At 33.2% G+C, this 20,019-nt stretch overlaps 1 protein-coding gene and 2 long non-coding RNA genes across 7 annotated transcripts in view; 2 read left to right on the top strand and 1 right to left on the bottom strand.

The window, feature by feature from the left end:
* The window catches only part of LOC109536933 (transcription factor hamlet), an 81,467-nt gene that overhangs the window by 43,071 nt on the left and 18,377 nt on the right, over positions 1 to 20,019 (top strand). For 2 of the 5 annotated variants that reach the window (XM_019903415.2, XM_048663695.1), the window contains exon 2: positions 10,680 to 11,086. In XM_019903415.2, the coding sequence (XP_019758974.1) occupies positions 10,680 to 11,086 (407 nt within the window). Of the gene's footprint in view, positions 1 to 5,590; positions 5,861 to 10,679; positions 11,087 to 13,387; positions 13,628 to 14,919; positions 15,113 to 20,019 lie in introns of those variants that run through there. The other 3 variants (XM_048663694.1, XM_048663696.1, XM_048663697.1) reach the window with 3 other exon arrangements.
* Positions 13,660 to 14,667, bottom strand: LOC125503406. Its single transcript, XR_007280828.1, has 2 exons — positions 14,585 to 14,667; positions 13,660 to 14,279 (listed from the first exon to the last, which is right to left on the bottom strand). It is a non-coding gene; the product is annotated as an uncharacterized LOC125503406 (long non-coding RNA).
* LOC125503407 lies at positions 15,050 to 19,856 on the top strand. Its single transcript, XR_007280829.1, has 3 exons — positions 15,050 to 15,136; positions 15,213 to 15,294; positions 19,512 to 19,856. It is a non-coding gene; the product is annotated as an uncharacterized LOC125503407 (long non-coding RNA).

Raw genomic sequence — 20,019 nt, 5'->3', positions numbered from 1 at the left:
TATCGTAACATATTACAATTTTAATTGTGTATTTCTTTTGACTTTATTTTCTGATTCATTATTAATGCTATGCATATTTTCTCTTGAAAGTGCGGTTAAAAACTGTTTCCTCTGCAAACACATGGAAGACTTGGAAAGGTGTTTTATCACTAAATCGAAACCATGCAAAAAGGCAGATTGATTAAGAAATTTTATAATACAAGTTCACGACTTAGGCAAATTCCTTTTGTCCTGCATTGCAAGCAGTAAATATATTTCAGTTCAACTTTTTTTAGTCATTTTAGTAAAATAATAGTGCAAACCGGTTGAAATCTAAATAATGAAGTTCCAGTGGACCATCTAAAGCCCCTATTTAGTCGGTCGTCAAACAGTCAAAATACCAGCGTCAAATTTCCAATGTGAAAATTCCCATCTTTGACCAATAAAAATACATTTTGTCTCGCTCGTTTCAAATTGCCTTTCGAATTGAAAAGTTAATATCTCGTTTTGGGCTCGGCTTTAAATCAAAACAGCAGCATCAACCAAACGCTGTCACAAGCACTGCCGAGCTTTAAAATGGGAACTTAAAAGCTCCCAAATTCACGAAGGCGTCTGAGAGGCGTCAGGCTTCTAAATTGATTTCGGGATGCGATACTTGGTATCCTGCGGGTTTTGTAATTACGAGGGAAAGCGCTGTTTTTGACTTATAACATCAGAGAATGGGGCCCTTTAAAGATGTTTTGATGGAGAGTGTGTCTCGAGGTGTAGTTCCCATGTAGTAAAATTTATTTTTTACCAGTGCGAAACGACGGGAGCGCTTCAATGAGTTGATTTGGTTTCTCTTTATGCAGTTTCCATCTGCGACTGCCAGGGTTTCTGGACTTTTATTTGGACTCATCTCAGTTTTAGAGTTTTCACCAAAAAAAATAGTTTGACCCAAGTATTGAAGAAGTACATTGGAAACAATTAACTTTACACAAAGGAAAAATTTGGAGATATAAAGTAAAACTTTGTAATGTAATCTAGAAAATTTTGATTCAATGTTTTCCAGTAGGATCTTGAAAAGCACCCTAAACCCTTATCTAAAAACACATCCATAAAATCTGACCCTTTATCCAGATTCATTTTGCGTCCTTCTGCTGATACTTTAAAGGGATTTCCTTTCCCAATCGAACACATAGAAATCCAACAATGGACGTCACGATATAGATGGTCATATATCTTATCTAAACGCGCTTTAAAGTCAGGACCATTGCATTTAAATTTGGTCATTCTGTTTGTTCGGCTCGAGCTATATTTCACCGAGATCTTATCTGACTTTAAAGTTTTTCCGGATAGAGAAATATAGTGGTCATTTAGGAATAGTGGTGGTTTCCACTAAGATAGCATCCCGCTCGGGTAGCGATGGCTTGACTGAAAGTCTTGAAAATTACCTAGAATGTTACAAAACATTTGCAAATGATGAGCGAATTTTAAAATATAATATAATACCAAACTCTTCGAATATTCTTCTCCAGTTAAGTAATTAGTATTTCAATATATCCAGAATTTTGATGCTTGGAGGTTTTTTGACAATTTATCTACCTTTTTAAAAGTACACACTGGCCCCTTTTAATGAATGAAATTTTAAACTGTAGATTATTCTGAACATTTTTTGATTTGCTGGATGCCACGGTTGAGAGACGATATTTTGCATAGTCGAAACAAAATCAAAGGGAACCACATGGACATCATTAGTTGGTTGTTACTCTGAAGTAAACCCATGGCGTTTTGAACACTTTGAAAATCTCACTTTTCTTTCACTTTGGAGCAAATGAAAAAATCGTCAAAATAATTTTCTAATGAGGGAATTTCTTATGCAAACGATGTGAAAATGTTCGATGCATTTTTAGAGGCCACTTTTTTAAGTTTAGAGGTGAACGTAAGCAGTTGAGGCAAGAGTCTAATTATTGATTATAATTTTTCAATGACAATAAAATTTATATAAAATTTCAGTTTTCTAAATGTCTGTAGGACCATAATTTTTGAATGTAAGCATTTTTAATCCTAAATTGCTTATTGATTCCAGATGCTCTGTTTGTCGATTGACAGTCCCAAATTTCTCAAAATTTACAACAAGAAAAATCAGTTTGATTGTGAATTTTAGTCAAAATAATCCACTAAAAGCTCAGTTGTGATTTCCTTCAAATCTACTTCAATAGCCAACATAAAGAAAACTATTCGAATGCAGCCCAAATTTTTAATTGGCAATTTATTATTAAATCTGTAAACAACATTTTAATTTCATCATGACAAACCGTCTATTTTCTTACATTCTAAAGCCCTAATGGAACAACGAACATTTACCCCTAATAATTCGTGTCACGCCAAATAAGACTAAAGGACTTCTAAAAGCAAATCGGCTGTCCTCGAGACATCAATACGTTAAACAGAAAATAAAATACTTCTGGTCTTCAAAAAAAGTCCAGAACCGCATTTTGAAATATTATACAGAATTTAATAAATTTATTATCAATTTAAATAACTGTTTATCATTCCTACTAGTGTCTGGGCCAATAGTTGTTATCAATAAAACCAATCGTTATTTCAAATATTTACAACATAAAAATGTTGAAATAATCAAGGAAACAAAAAGTTGAACATCTTATGAAACTGATGGTATCAAATTAACCTGTGCATCAGTGAAGACGCACACAAACATTTCATTTCATCAATTATTTAGAAATTGCTAATACTAGAAATCCAGATTAGCTACAATTAATCAATATTACGGTCCAGTTTTAGTGGATGATGGTGGAGACCATCATTTTTTATGTTAGCAATCAGCTACGGAATAAAAAAATCAGCTTTAGAGTTCAGCCCTGCAAAGTTTCTTCAGTTAACTACTGCGGAAGACAATGCGCAGCATGCTTTGCTCCCGATGAACGCATACAACATATTATTAGTGGCCACCCTTGTCGAAAGGTGCGCGGAAGTCCTTTATTCTCTTCAGGAATTCAATGAGAATGCGATCAGATCAGAAATCAGAACTGCATATTCGCGTTATTCTTTTCTTCGCTTGCGGCATTTTGACAAAAGTTAACGCTGTCTGGGGTGGGAACTACTCATTACGTCTAACGAACTTTTCAACTTCTTTTATTTGACATATTTAACGAACATCTCTCATAACATTTAGGGCAGCTCATCGATTATGGCTTCAGCCCTTTGTGAACTTCCAGTTTTGCTTTCTTTTGATGACTATCAACGCTATGCTTCTATATTTATATTTTTTACTGCATGTTGCTTAGTCAGTGTCTACTGTTAGATAGCATATTTTATTCCTAGCACTTTTTCTTCGTTCTAGTCCCAGCTATCCGACCTGATAATTTTTTAAAATAGATTTGAGACTGTTTTTCTATAATGCGTCATTGTTACTAAATTAATAATACATAGCTAAGATTTTTAAAACTTTACCGAAATATTTTAAAGCTGTTTAAAGAACTAAAATACTGTGTGTATAATTTTTACTTTTTTAAATTGTACCCGCTGTAAAATTGAATTCAAAGGAATAATCGGTTCCAACAGGTAAAAAATCAACCATCTTGAACCCTAACTGAACACAACTGCACCTCTCACTAGCCTCTATTAGTTCCTCGCTAGATTTCACATACATAAATCTGTTATCTATTATAGACCCAGCATCCCTCTTTAAAGTCAAATTTTTTATCGTCTTCTATTTTTATTCAAATTTCTATTTGACATCGTCAGCCAGAAAGTCAGGCCACTTACATTTCAATCCTTTTACATATATTTTGCATGTAATTCGATATTTTGTATCCGTTTTTCAATAGTCTTGTATTGACGAAACTCGGAGGGTTTGGCTTTTTGTATTTTTAACCGTTTATTTCAATTTCTTTTTTCGTTTGAAATATTTTATTTTAATCAGCAGAATTAGAAATTTATTGTAAATTGTGCTCTAAAAGACTAAAGAATTTTGACGGTTTAAAATGTTGCCAATAAAAACTTTATTTAAATTTTTCAATAAGAAGACAAGCCTGGAAATTTAGGGACATTGAAGTACATTTATCCATACTTTTCCAAGGTAATCAGTACCTAAGTACTTTCAGAACAAACCTCGAAAATATTCGCATTGAAATCTTAGTTTTTGCCTTATTTCTTAAAATAGAAAAATCAGAACTTTGCTTACTGTGTTACTTTGTACGAAAACACCTGACGTAATTTATTATTTCTGAATGAAGATGTCTGTTCAATGCGCAAGTTTCACCTGCCAATTTGAGTGTTTAATATTGTTTTACTAGCATAACAGGAAATTAAAAAATAACCATTATTGTGATAATAACGGATATTAAGACTTTTTGGTCCAAATGGAAATTTTACTCATGGGTGCCCTCTAGGTGTTAATTTGTACCATTAGATACCTAACAAATTATTTTGACTGTTTAAAATCCTTCCAATAAGAGCTTGATTAATATTTTACAAAACAAATCAGGCCTGGCGATTTAGGGATCATTCGCAGTACATTTTTCAAAGCAAGGCAACTGCTTTCATTTAAAGGTTGAGGGTATTTGCATTCAAATCATATTTTATCCAGAATAAACTCTAAATTGTTTGCAATGCGTAACAATCTAAAAGCCTTTTCAGCTGTACAAAATAGAAGATATTGAATGCTGCTTATTGTCCTTTTTTATACGAAAACACATAATACAATTTTTTTAGTGAAGAGTCACTCATTTGCAAGCTTAAATTTTAATTTTTTGCACAGATATTTTGTAAGATAACAGATGCCATAACTTAAATGAAAATGCGTTTTCCATTCTGCTGAAAATTGCTCAAAATAGTGAACAGAAAACTTCCAAGCAGATTTTGCCAGTCTCATAAATAAATCTCACACAGAAGCGTAAGTAAAATATTTCCTTGAAAAGTATTCAGTAGTTAAAGATATATTTGGTTTAGGCATTCAAATGACATTTAAAAATTTGCTTTCAAAACTCAGAAAAACCGACCGGGTTGTTGTAAATTTCAAAAATAAAGTCTAGAAATCATTTGAAGCAAACGATACTGCTTCAAATGCTGTATTGAACTTTTTGGTCATTATTACTTCGGCCAGACAAGTAGAGAATATGAAGACTGGGTTAAAAAAAATAATAGAGCGAATCAATAAAAAGTTTTTATGAAAGATTTACATATCTACTATTAATTGTAATCCACATGTGAAAAAATAATTGGGTATCCATCCATGATTCTATTTAGAGTGAACAGATTTATCCACAAGTTGATTCATCAGAATGTCAAAGAACAAAGAGCTAATTCTTCGAGTAGGCCTGCCATAAATCATGGCAAAACCACAATTACCCAAACAAAAACCACCTTTACAGCCCACAAAAGCTAAAAGCTCATTAAAAAGCTGCGCTCGGTGCACAAACTGTCGCTCTATATACATAACTACCAAACATTTCATCTCTTGAATCTCGAAGATAACGGCGGTGGTAGAAGGGAGCAGAAAGCTTTCGGCTATCCCTCGGGATTCTACATAGACCACGCCTTATCGCCCCTCCCCAGGCTCCGCCTCGTATCCCGGATAGTCCCTGAATCTTTACTGTCTCTGGTGATCTCTCAGTATGGGCTCAATGCTCGATCAGTACTCTGTCATATCTGTCAATGACTTTTTTCTTGAGCTAATGGAACGTCCTCAATGATGTAATGAGTGGAACGGCAAGGCGAAGTGCGGCACAAGTGATATTGAGTGATTTTTCCATATTGACTCTAGCAGTGCTGATCGACTACTAATTTCGTCCATTTGATTGCGGTGATTTGATTCTGAACTATCACGGATTTGTCACAATTAGGTCGATAATGCTGGAACTGGATCGCACCATGACAGGTATGATAGATAGCACAAAACGCTGAGCTTCGAAGACTAATAGATAAGACGTCGATAGACTAAGTCATTTACTAAGTGGCGTATTGTTTACGCAGAATGGATATCCACCAGATGCGTTCTACCTGATGAGCAATTAAACAGAACATTGCCGATTAAAAGAGATCAAATTCTAAGTGTAATCAAACAATTTAATTACATCCGTAACCATCAATGTCATCATAGTTAATCCGATGCAATATTTGCTTTGAAGCCTAATTCTAGGCACGAGGAGCGGATGTGACAAACTTAATAGAATATGAAAGAATGAAGCTGTAAAATTGCTCAAGGATAGTTTTTCAAAACTAACTAAAATTGAACCGTGAATGATCGTATTCATCAGTTTGTTTTGAAATTTGAGTTACCTGCTGAGTATTTTAGAAGAACTCAGTGATTTAACTGTGAACAAACATACGAATTTTTTTTATTGCTCCAATTCAATCAAATTACCATACAGAGCTTACAACATGTAATTAATTCTACAGCAGCAGCAATAGATTTTGAGAGTGCGTGTGTAAATGATCAAGTGTCAGTGATTAATTTACAATCCTCGAATTATATCCTATGTGTCTGCGATGAGTATCGAAAATGTCGAGTGCTTTTATCAAATTCTTTAGATTCCTATAGTCAATTTAATACTGTTTAACATATTATCTTTCGAAATTCTTTTATCAAAGGAATACATTGTTACAGGGTGGTTTATATGATAAATATCTTTTTACTGGCATTTTTATCTCCTTTTTGTCTGTTTTTGTGTTAAAGTTTTAAACTGAGAAATCTTAGGAATTTCTATTAGCTCATGAACACTTGTCTGCAATGTCTGCAATTTAGTTTGTTAATGTAGCTTTAGCTTTGCATTCTGCCTAATAAACCAGCCAAGGTGATTTTTTTATTAAACCCTTTTGTAATTTATTCGAATATTCAAATTAACTTAATTGACACCCCAAGTATCTGCTTAGGCTTAGCTGTTTTGAAGATAACAAGTTGTCAACATCACATTTCTCTGCAATGAGCCATATTTTCCAACTCTCCACTCTCCCAACTATTTATTCCTAATTAAAGAAAGTACAGAAACTTTCTTTCTTTTTTTTCCTAGGAGGATAAATAAAGAAATTGTCAAAACAGCCTTGCAAGCCCGCTGCCCAATAGAAGTTATTTTTATTTTATTTATAAAGACAAAGTGTAGTACATAATTATGAGAATGATGATGCAATTAGTAGAGTTTGTTAATTGTATGAAATTCATAATTTTTTTTTATTTCCTTATTTACTTCTTACATTGATTCGCAAGGATTTTAACATACATACTATACATTTCAAGCAAATGCCATTTTATTTTAATTGTAGTACTTAATGGCGATTTTTCATTGCAGTTGGAATTTTATTTTAAGATAATTGTCGTTAAATCTGTTTTGAACACACATGAGACTTAATTAAAAATAACCAAAATGATTTGATGTGTTCCATATAATTATAAAATAACCAAAATGATTTGATGTGTTCCATATAATTATAAAATAAAAACTAAGCGAGTTCAACCTCAAATCAGTATCATCAAGGTCTGCACTAATAAAATTGAATTGATTGTCTGATAAAACATGTTCGAATTAATATGATATTAAATGTCCTCAAAAACATATTTTCATTAATTATTGAATTGAAAGACAATTGGCTCAAAATGGAAACGTAAAATTTAAATCAGTATTGAAAATATTTTCTATAAACTCATATGTCTGTATAATTTGAATAAATAAAAAAAAAACAATTTCTTAACATTTTGGACTGAGTTCTAACAATTGCATCAGCGATATATCATAACCGTTCAAGTGCTACTCTAATGTCTAAACCTTGATCAGCTTCCCATAGCCTAATTAAGCAGGAGAAGTTCAGTTTTTATAACCGCAGAAAAGATATGATTTGGTCTGCTAGGATATCCGTTTCAATTTATTTCCAATTAATTCAGATGGTTTTCACACATTCAATAGATAGCAGCAAATTTGCGTTACTATCGTCCTCAAGATGGTAAACCGCAACATTGGTGTGGTTTTAACGACGCTTTTATAAGATAAGATTTGTACTTTGAAAATTTCATTAAATGCAACTTGGATTCATTATCGAATTTCTCAAAGTATCGTTGAGCCAAAGGCGTTGAGCAACCACTCTCCTAAAACAGTGAAAAATTCTAAATTAATGGCAATTTTCATATTTGTTTGCGACATTTAACTCTATTTCTCGGTCTAACCATACATTGTCTTGTCGCTGATTTTTTGTCCGATGGAAATTAAACAAAAATATACACCCAAATGTTGGAAAGTTTTTTAAAATAGTAAGCTAGCTTACATTTAGATGTTTTTTATGCCCAACCTTCCAACGTGTTTGTCCGTCTATTAAACATGACTAAAGTGTACAGGTATATTCGAGAAGATGCATCCATAAACAAACAATCGCTAGTACTGATTTCTGAGAAGCATCTCCATTGTCACTTTTGTCTCCAAGCTGAGCGCATTGAAACAATACCGGGTCCATCTCAAAGATAATGGGCTGCCTGACACGGTACTGGCAGTAAAGTGATTCTATTCAATACGGTTCTAAGAGTTTGAAGTGAAGAATCGGTAAACGCATCCTTGCACAAATTTCACGCAAATTTGTCCACATTGTCTCAAAAGTTCGGAGAAGTTCCATGAATAGGGTCGGCGATTGTTGATTTTTCATTGCATGATATTGTTATGCAAATAAGCCACATTTATCGAAAATATTGATAATTCACCGCAAAGCGCAACAGTCAAGTCTGTGATTAAAACGTTTTATTATATTCCATAGATGTTCACTTATTTACGCTTCGTAGATGAAGACTGAGATAATTGTATTGATCCCCTAATTAAAAAAAAAACAGTTTCTTTACTTAAATTTCTAATTTTAGAGCGTCGCCCGTATCTTTTCCACCTAAAATGTAGTAAATTGTTTTTTATCTCATTCAATATACCTACGTCTGATATAGTGTTACAGGATGTGACTAGTTAATTTATTTTACAGATAATGCCAGAGAAGTAGCAAGTTGGCTGTTTATACTGACTATGCACCATATAGTATTGTTTAGATAAAATCCAATCAAAAGAATTAATTTACAAATCAATTATTTATTAATTAGAGTAAGCTTCAACAAATTCAAGGTACTCTTGCAATTAGAATTTGAAAAAATCCTCACAATCGTTTTTTTTCTAATTTGAATATGAGCAAACGTTTTGGCAAAGAACCCGAACAAAACAATCGTCGTTTTGTTTTAGTCTCGTAACATATCAGCAGGGGCAGAGGCGATAAAAATAACTTTATTTAGAGCAAAAATTCAAACCTCCTCCCACGGAAACATTGAGCTGATTATCGGTATTCCTTGAAGTGACATTATACGTGAACACAATCCGTTTGAAAGGAGATATTTTCAAATGTTATTCCTCTCGATTTTTATCTCGCCAAGACTGTTCGTACAGCACGTACCAAAAGGTCATTATCCTTAAAATGACACCTTTGTTTTGTCTTCGATAATTCGTAGAAATGAAAACTTAGTTTGGGTTATTAAGCTGTTGCAAAATTAGTTAATGAACCCATCTTGGCATAGCGAGAAAAAAATATTTTCCAGTTTACAAAACATTTTTTTTTTGGTTTGTACGAGAAATATTTTCGTAAAAGAAATGTTTTAAGTGCGTATATGTGAATATTCCTTATCAGGCTAAGGAATCACTTTAGGTACAATAGCTTGAAATGGTAATACTCAAAATCTTTTAGTGGTATTATTATTATGAGATTCCATGACATATAAAAGTGTTATAAATTCATATCATTATTTTTGCCTCTTGATGGTTTACCAAATAGAACATTGTATCACTTGCTGGACACAAAAATATTAGGGCAAGGTGCAAAAAGTCAAGATCTAATATAAAATATCTTTATAGTCAATAAAGGTAACCGGGTTTTATTTTGAATTAATTAATATGCATACACCATTTTTGCATAGATAACATTCCAATGTTGAATGTCTTATATTAACATTTCCCCAAATGTAATGATAAATGTTTTCCGGAACTGCAGTAATAAATAAAAACTCATCTACTGAGCTAAATTTGATGAATAGATAAATTGTTACACAAAGAAACCTGCCGCAACATGACTTCTTGTTATAAGCAAAATAACTCAGCAAAATACTTATCTGAGACAACAAGACTATCAATGACTTCTCACCTGCATCAAAGCCGTAAAAAGCGTCCACCATCCGAAGCAAACATTACGAAAGCTGCTCAAAGAGATAACGAAATTACGGCCTGTGGAAATTGCAGAAACCTGATAATTTCGGCATCGCCAGGATTTGATCCTGAACAAACAGAACAAAGGCGGACACTTGGAACCACAAAAGAAATCTAGCTTGACAACTAGTAATAAAACTAGGGTTTATCAATAATTTTCATTAAATGTGTACAAGAAAACTGGAGCCGCAAAGGGACGGTATTTGGCGAATCAGTGTGAATAAAGTCGTGTTTATCTGTGGAAGTATAAAATAGTAAACATGAACCTAAATACACACCACAAGTCTTCCTCGGTAAAAAAAATAGTAAGGTACTTGCAGATGAGTAAGTTGATGTCTCTCGAGTGGTTCCGTCTGAGATTACGAAATATATTAATTATCAGCTCCACGAAAGCATTTTCAGTAAAAAAACACATTACGGTTTAGTAGTTTACCGGGCTGTGAAGTCCAATTTTGTGTACAATTCATTCAAGATGCATTTATTTTCCAGAAGGATCCGAAGATGAGATAGAAGTGACATCGGAAGCTGATCAGCTGGACAACAGTATTGAAGAACCGCAGCCCTATACAAACAACAACTTCCAACATTCTAAAGATATAATGTCCGACATTAAGAAACTTTCAGTCAAATCGGATCTGTACGATAATAATCATAAACCGTGCTTGCAAAACGGCAAGTTCAACAACGGCTTTTTCAACCAACAAGATGAGAGCAAATTTGACATGTTCTATAAGAGAACAAGAGACATTATTTTGTCAAGTGGAGCCTTACCTAGTGAGTTGGAGCTGAAAGAAGATCGAGTTTATGCAAGAAGTAACATCAGCAAAGGCACTAGATATGGACCATTTCAAGGGAAATGGGCTAGTATTCCGGAACATCCTCGATTTGCATGGGAGGTAAGGTAACTAGTAAAATAGGTTTTTTATTTTTCTTTACGTTTTTCCTTTTCTGTGTTGCTAAGTTTCGTTTTTGCAGAAGCTTCAAAAATATGTGGCGAATCTTACGCCTGCAGGTAGGATAAAGTGACAAACGAATTCTTATTCTCAAAAGCCAATTATTATTTGTTCTTCGCTCGAACGCCAATTGAAAATCGAAATTTATAATAGTGACTTATCAAAATCGCGTTTCTTATCGACAATTTACACTACTTTAGTTAAAAACCGTTCTAATTTCACACCCCAGTAGCCACGGATTATATCTCCCTTATTTTAGGAAATAATGTACAAATACTGTTCACAGTTCTCACCCCAATAGCGCTGATGAAAACCACCCCTTGTATCGATAAACGACACGTAACTAGACCTCTTCATGCAATTTGGATCAAAAACTGTCAACAATGAGTGTTATTTTAACAGTTTAGTGGTGTAGTGTATCTTACAATAAAAACTTTCGCGAATAGTTTTTTCGAGTAGTTTGTGAGAAAAGGGATACGTGGTGGGCTATTGGAATTTTTATTGAGAAATACAAAATTAGTGCTTTACAGAGCGTTTTTTCTGTCAGTGTTTTTAGGCATTTCAATAAACATTTTATTAACTATACTTGCCAATCGGTATGACTCCATGTCATTTGCGAATTGTAAGTACAGAAATAGTTGGGCAGTAAATTGTAAAATCTTCGTTATTTTATTTTAATAGGCTTTAGTCAATTAAGTTAAATTGAAGAAAAAAAAGTTTCGTAGAAAAAAAAATAGGTTGGTTTAAATATAAATATTCCATACCAATTAATCTGCTGTTTAAGACACCATTAAAAGCTTTATCAGTATGGCAAAATTGAGAAAATTATAGAATCAATGAATCCACTTTTCACGATCAGTTTTTGGAAAAGTACTGACAACTGAGTGTGCAGTATCCAAGTGTGTTATCATATCTCACGTGTGCATTTTTGGCACTTGACATCAACATCCTATAGAATCATTATTTTTTTCTAGATTAATCTGATAATACTTGTATTTATTTGAGTACATGTGTTCTTCAAATGTAAATTTTACATTTCACGTAATAACGCGACCAATTCAAGCATAATTAAAGATTTATTTTTACTTCTTTACCTAATAGTTATTGGAATTTGAATGTGTTCAATAATCTGGAATGTGCTCGTGAGCTTTTCCTATCTGGTATAAGCTTTCAAATCCACTTTCCTGACGCATCTGTGATAAATCACTTGATATTTGATTTTTCAAATTTGCGATGACATTTAATGTTCTAAGAGTACTTTCAATATCAAGTGTTTACAGATAAACAAGGACGTTTTTTTTAGAATCATCCAATTAAAGTATGTTGGTCTTAAGAGGTTGGCGTGTGTCAACAATTTGTGCTACAAAAAATTTACAATTTATGAAAACGGATCATGTTATTATCTTGCAATTTCTTTTGCACTAAGACTGTCTTTTGGTTTTCAAGATCAAGACTAAGGCTCTTGAAAACAATAGTTCGATATTGAACCTGTCCTCGTAGCACTGAAATATGATAAGAAATGTTCGATGTGTTTTGTTCTCTTCTAGAGTACCTAATTCGGGGGGTATGCCAACATTTTTATTTCTACCTTGAAATTGTTAATAAAAGAATCAATTTCAATTCAGAATCAAGAAAAATTCAATCAGAAAAGTTCAGAAGAAGACGAAAATCATACGGAAATCAAATTGCAAACAGTGTGAGATTATTGAGTCGAGAGTTAAGCATTCTTATGCGTTTGTTACAATTATCTTTTAATTTTATTATTGTTATTATTGAATTCATTTATTTAATTTTACCTTAAAGCAAGATTTGCAAGACCAATACCAAGACAAGACCAGACCGAGACTTTGCTTCGCTCATCACTATATTATTATTTCAATGGGACGAACTTTAGAAACACATTTTTAAATTATTTTTAGCAAAAAGTTTATTTTTACCCATAAAATGAAGATCAATGGAACTTTTAGCATCAGAACCACCAGCATTTTGCGAATTAATGTGTTAATCTCAGACACCCCTATGGTTTCGAACCTCAGATAAAAAGCCAGCTGATGAGAGCTAATAGGTCCGTAACCCTTCCAGGACGTCTCGAAACCTGTACTTGCTTATTTATATACAAATTAAGTATTGTGTGAGTTGCGGCATTATTTAATATACCTATCAGCCTATATCTCTCAACAGAATAAACATTTGGAAACGATGGCTATAATTGTATTTTTGAGAAATTTTTGCTAGATATCAGTAGACACATTGACTTCAAATTCAGTTTAGATACGGATTCCCGTTTCGAATCACAATATCTCTTTATCTTCGCAGTAAGCATCTTATCTATTCACTGAGTTTAACGAGAGTTTTACACATTTTTTAGTCAGCGTGCGGAATTAATTGAACTTACTTTGCAATAGATTATTTATTAGTGGACGCAAGTAATTTTTTGGTGTTTCTTTTATAACTACATAATTATGAGATAGTCCAATTGTTATGGTGAGTAAATTAAATAATCATAAACAACTGGAAATTGGCCAAATCTGTATATTTTGACACGTAAATAACGCGGTAAGAGATGGGTGATTTTTTGATAATTAATTTAGAATTTGTTCTTTTGGTGCTTTAGCATTGTTCTGCAAGGTTTTACAACAGGTTTTTTTAAAATACAGCTTACAGTACAGCTGCTGATATTTATTGTGATTAACAAGTTCACACTCTGCTTAAATTGTGCATTATTTAGGTTCTTTTTAACATACATTTTTCCATATCAACATATCTGATTTAATAAATTAAGCACGTTATTCAAAATTCAACTTTTTAAACGTGAAACTAAAAATGTGTACATCTGTTAAGTCGCCCAATCAATAAATTCCAACTACTGACATTGTACGTAACATGAAGGACGTATTAACTTTATAAGATTACAATCAATCGTGACATCATTGCCACAATTCAGAATCTTCTCAGATACCATTCAGTTGAAGAGACAGCGTGACGAGCTGCCAATGCATCCATTCCACGAGTTCGATACAAACGTTTAAACTCTTATCTTGGCACTTCCAAAGGGTTAACTTGATTGCAAATTTGGCGCTGATCAGGATGCTTCGCCTCAAATAGTTACAATGTCGTTATCAGTGCAAATTATTCACTACAAAGATAACGTACTCATCATATAATTATTATGTGATCAAGTGAAATCCAACCATTGACTGCATGAAGCTCTCATCACGATCGCAACGAAACGAATGTCATGCAGTGCAATGAGGATAAGATTAATTGTAATTTTGGATACAGGGCGTCTAAAAAACGCTCTACTGAATGTGCATTTGTGGATAAATCCTTATAACAGTTTTCCAGCTTTAAATCTTAGCCATGATTAAATAAAATTATAGCGATTTTTGAACCGCCCCAGTAAATTTACTTTACTGTAGCTGTTTGTAAAGTAAAACATACCTTTATTTAAAAATACATATGTTTTTACCCCGATACAAATTCCATTAACAATCTTAACACACTTCAATACAATTATTTGGATTAATTTAAAAGTTATTCTGTAACTGTTTTTTTTTTCACACGTTCAGACCATCTCTTTGTACCCGAAAGGGGATGTAAATTTCTTGCACCAAACCCTAATTTTGCCAATAAAAGAGAATATTTCCTTTGTATTGTGATTGGGCGCAAAACCAAATATCCTGTAGCGGATTATATCGATCTTCTCGAATTTTGATTGAAAAAGGGGTTTTCGGGTGAATCTGTCAATCATTTCAACACCTGGTATTGACAGCATAGGGAGAAATCTGTCTGTTGCGACTTTCTGCATTACTCTTCGATCTTTGCTGCCGAAGAAAAGCGTTAAAATTACATTGAATATGACGCTATTTGTATCAAAATCACACCCCATGCAGCATGGTTTAGAAACGATCTAATCACTGAATTCGAAAGTTTTAGATTGAAAACATTTGGGATTACACTAAACTTCAAGTAAGTTTTGAAGCTTTTTATTCTGTAAGTGTATTCTTCATAACTAGTAAACTATTATTCACAATTAAAAATTATAAATTCAAAAGTGGTAATGTTTTAGATTGAAGACATTTGAGAGCACACGGAACTTTCCAAATTTGGTAATTGAAATCCCTGAACATTTCGATAATGTTATTAAGTAGGTAAATATATTTTTACGCTTTAACAAGGGTTTATATTCTTCATAATTGAAAATTATAAATTCAAAAGTTTTAATCTTTTAGACTTGGAAATGTGAGATTATACTGAATTTTAAGTATCTACCTAACTAAAATTTTTCACGTTTGAAAACTGAAAAACCCCAACATCTTAAAAATTTCACCCAGCCAATATTTTTTTAGGGTTCTCCTCATCATTTAACACAATCTTAATTCTAATTTATTTTTTGAAATTAATGCCTCGAAATGAACTTTTCGAAAACAATTTTTTCTTGTATGGAAACTGAAAGCTCAGTACATTTCTTGATCGAGTTAACATTTTTACGAATGGACAAAGCGGTACGGATGTATATGTATTCTTCATAATTAGTAAACAGGCCATGGGTGAAAATAATCATTGAGGATTTCTCTAAATGCTCAAAAAATTTCCGCTTAAAAACCAAAATTTTTGAGAAATTGTACCGAATTTTTGCATGAATACCCTTAACATATGTCCAAGATATTCTTCGCATCACACCTTGATAACAGGTAATAATCCCCTAACAGACACGACGATTTCTCGTATTACTGTAGGCTTGGACATCCGCATTGACACCTAAAGTGCCAATCTCTGAAAAAGATACCTTTCAGATGATTATCTCGTAACCGCCAATATAAAGACTACCTAGTGAACACAAAAACACGTTCCAATAGGCCTGAAAATTCCTTTTTCCTTCTGTTCGCGAACAACAATGCGGGCAATCATTAACGGAATGATGTCCCCACTATTGAATCGATGACCCGAACGATCTCCTGAGGATTCTATTTACTCACACGAGGACTGAATGAGGAGATTTATTTCTTTTCTTTATCATCTGTTTTAGATGTGAAAGGATATTTATGTTTGGATTTTAACTAATCGATCCTCTTGTTAGTCACTCGATTGAATTTCCAAAACTCTGTTCATCTGCTTCTACAGCAGATAAGATTTCAGATGAAGATTAATGTGAAGATAATATAAATACCAATTTATCCAATTACTTTGTGATATTGTTCACCATATTTTATTTGAAAATTTTTGAATATTAAAAACCCTCATCTCGGAGAAGAAAAGTTCTATTTTCGATCATAAATTCATCTACGGCATTTGCTCCAAACAGTCGTTTTGTTGTGCAATGAAAAAGTTTGATTAGAGTTATCATTAATGAGTTAAGCGATCGTAATGCTTCCTATTCACATCGTATCTGAATTGAAATCATCCAAACTCAAGATTTTTTTAATGAAAAACCGAACGAACTTCTATATTGTTCATGGCTAAGCTCAGAGGATGGAGCTTTACCATGTAAGCGTCATTCAAAGCTCAGTTGGTCACCATCACGAGGTGTCAACCATCACTTATTCCCATCCTCTTTTTCTAAGCGACTTTTTTCACAATGCCATCTCACAGTATGAATGGACGGATCGTACATTGATCAGTCAATAACTCGTTTAGACTGTGCGTTGTTGCGAGAATGAACAGAATCTGAGTGTTAAATGCGGTCCGCATCAATGGAACGGTAGCATCTCTTTTCAATCTTTGAATTTTGCCGATATTTAAAGAGCTGGAGAGTCATTGAAGGAATTCGGGTGATAAATGGTTTGGGGTGTCACAGAGTTTATGGCTGATTTTTAAATCTTTTCAAACCAACATTTGATCGAATAGTTTTCACTGAATGGGCTCCGAAAGGTAGATGACTTTATTTACTTTCGTTCGTTTTTGTAAAATCTGTACATCGCTAATCGTGGGCAAATTTATGCCAAATTACAAAAAGGACAAAAACGTCAATAGAAGATTAGAGCATAAACTCAAAAAAAATCAGTAGATCCCAACTAATACATAAAAAGTTCTGGTAGTTTTTGTACGTAGACGAAGAAAATTCAACACTTGCCCAAAGCGTATGAACTCGATTGCTTCATCAAAATATGAGCCTTACAAAAGAACAAATTTGCATCGAAATTCATTAAAATCCATCGTTTTTTTGCCTCGATATTTCAAAAAACATATTTTTTTGAGGGGCTTTGATCATCAATGGTAGGTGAACCGGGCGTTTTCTCTTAATACAAATTAGATCAGATGGTCTTTTTGCTCATCATCTGCTTAAAGGACACTCAAAATCTTCAGAAAAGACACAAGAATTTAACGAAAATATCAGCAACAAACGCAAATAGAAAATGCATGAATAAAAAATGCCTAAAAACCCAATTTAAAAAATTTAAATACATTTTATTCAGAGCCCAACAAAGTCAGTCTATTCTAGTTGCTTCAGTTCAATTCGGATCACACAAAACGCCAATTCTCGTCATAAATTACCCGAAAACAATTAACACAGTTTCGAAGAATCGAAATTATTGTCCTTCTTCTATCCTCACGCGGGCCGAACGTTATTCCAAAACTTCCCAAGGGGTTGATATTAGATTGAGGGTGCAAGAAAATTTACTGTTAATAAGCCAAGTTATTAGCGCGCTCGTATATCAGTTGACATCTGCCAATGATGGCATGTTACGGATCTGACCTCTCGCTTAGGATATTACAAGAAGATTTACTTTCTCACCCCCTTAAGACGCGCGTCTCTGTCTACTCGGGGGGTTGTTCCGGACTGTTCTGGTTTTATGATCAATTATCGTCTCGTTGTTTTGACGTGTCGGGTAATAACTTTGAGCTGAAGAGGAAGGATCGGTTTTTTCTTCATGGGGAGCTCTTTGATGCTGGATTAACATCATTCTTAGCCCCGCTATATCTTATCAAAAATTGAGAATTTTGCTATTCATGGCCCTAATTTGGTTTTTTTGTATTTGTCGAGATTTTTGCGAAAATGTTTAGAGGACATGATTCTTATTGGGATGAACGCATGATGATTTGAAATCCCATGCCCTTTTTGTTAAAATTTCAATATTTTCATTAAGTCATTAACGTTTCATACATGTTTCTTATCTATAATACCTTTCCCGTTTTCTTTAGTTGAAATAGACAAATGACTACAGCAAATAATTTAATTACATGGCACGTTGCATTACAAATTAATATAATTTGTGCAAATATTAACTTTTGTTTTCCATTTAATGCTTGTAAGAATGAAGATAATTAGTTAATTAGATAATATTCTACTTAGTTGGATTCAGTAGTATTAGTTGCGCGAACTTTCAATTCATCGATGGGGAAAAACTGTGCATTTTTATTCCTGCAATTAGTTTTGTTGTTACGTTTTCGATTTAATTTGAATTTAGGCATGGGCTTCGTTCCTGACTAAAATGCAAAAGTACTCCTTCAATGCTCAATTTTCAAAGCACGAAAAATTTTCGAGTTATTTATTATTTTCAAAACTAACAACCAAATTATGAACTTATAGTTTTTGGCAAAAACTTTATATTTTATTCTTAACATAATACAATAAATATCAGCACGCTGCCATCATGACCGCTCAGAATCGGTTATAAGTTATTACTTTCCATAACTGAACAATATCCGAAAGTCAAACACACATACGTTTATACGTTGTAATAGCAGCAGATGTCACATCCATTCGATCCACACAAATATGGTCAAAAGTTCGAACGTAACATTCTGTTAGCAGTCATATAAAGGTCAATCCCATATTGTTTCTGTGATTTATTTTATTCAAGATATTGTAGGAAAAGAATCGCATTATTCTAGGGCGAATATTACCCAAAAGTTCTTTCATTGGGTTTTGTTACAGAAATATGTTATACTCGATCGTTAAGTAGTTCGTTAAACAACGCGCTGAGTTCTGTGCTTCAAAATAAAACTTTTCATTGTTGTATATAAATTTCACGTTTAATTTTACACATATCAGGCGCATAAGTGTATAACCAAATGTGAAATCTGGCCAATTCAACTGCTTTTTAAAGGTGATTTTCTACTCCAAAAAAGCGTTATAAACATATTCATATACCCATCCTTACACAAGAGAAAAGGTCAGATGCTGACCCTTGGAGTGTATATTTTCTTTGAACTCATAATTGGGAATACAAAACACATCAAAAATGTGTCACGACGATCTGGATCCGGCTATTTAGGTTGTCAATCTTCTTCGTGGACAAACATGTTACTTTCAATATCTGTTATACTTGAAAATCTTGTTTTGTTGGCTTGCCGGCCTGGGATTTCGACATTTTTTTATGGTTTTCATTGTGAATTAAAATGTTCTATGAATTCCGATTTTCAGCCCAAAAGCCGCAAAGTCGAGATGCAAAACAGTCAAGTTTCCATACTGGTATCGAAACAATAGGGACTATTTCTCACGGTGCACGATTTGAATAGAAGTGCCAATCACATGTCAATGATCGCAATTGATTTAATTATCTGAACATCCCAAAAAATTAACATGCGGATCAATGGCTGGATGGATTTTATTTAAATGGCACTTTGATTAGTTCTATTGATGGTTTAGAGTCAATTTTGCTATGGATATAATTGGATATAATGGAATAGCCGGGGTGAATCAATTTCAGATAAGGAGTATGCAAGGGCTTTCTTTCGTCATTAACATTTGCACTAAATTTGCATATTTTCATGTATATTTCAGCGTATTTTTTTACATTAAAGTGCAATTTTTCAAATTGATTTGAAATTTGAGAAAAACGTTTGATTACAGAAATATGTTGATATAATTTATCCGATTTAAATGCGTCTAAATTTACTATAACAAACGATCAAAACTGGCAATGGCATCG

Source organism: Dendroctonus ponderosae, unplaced genomic scaffold (assembly GCF_020466585.1).
Source record: "Dendroctonus ponderosae isolate FM_Combo_2020 unplaced genomic scaffold, Dpon_F_20191213v2 Dpon_F_20191213_2, whole genome shotgun sequence".
Lineage (NCBI taxonomy): Eukaryota > Metazoa > Arthropoda > Insecta > Coleoptera > Curculionidae > Dendroctonus > Dendroctonus ponderosae.
The sequence above is the reverse complement of the archived record's forward strand: the minus strand, read 5'-3'. Positions and strand labels throughout refer to the sequence as shown.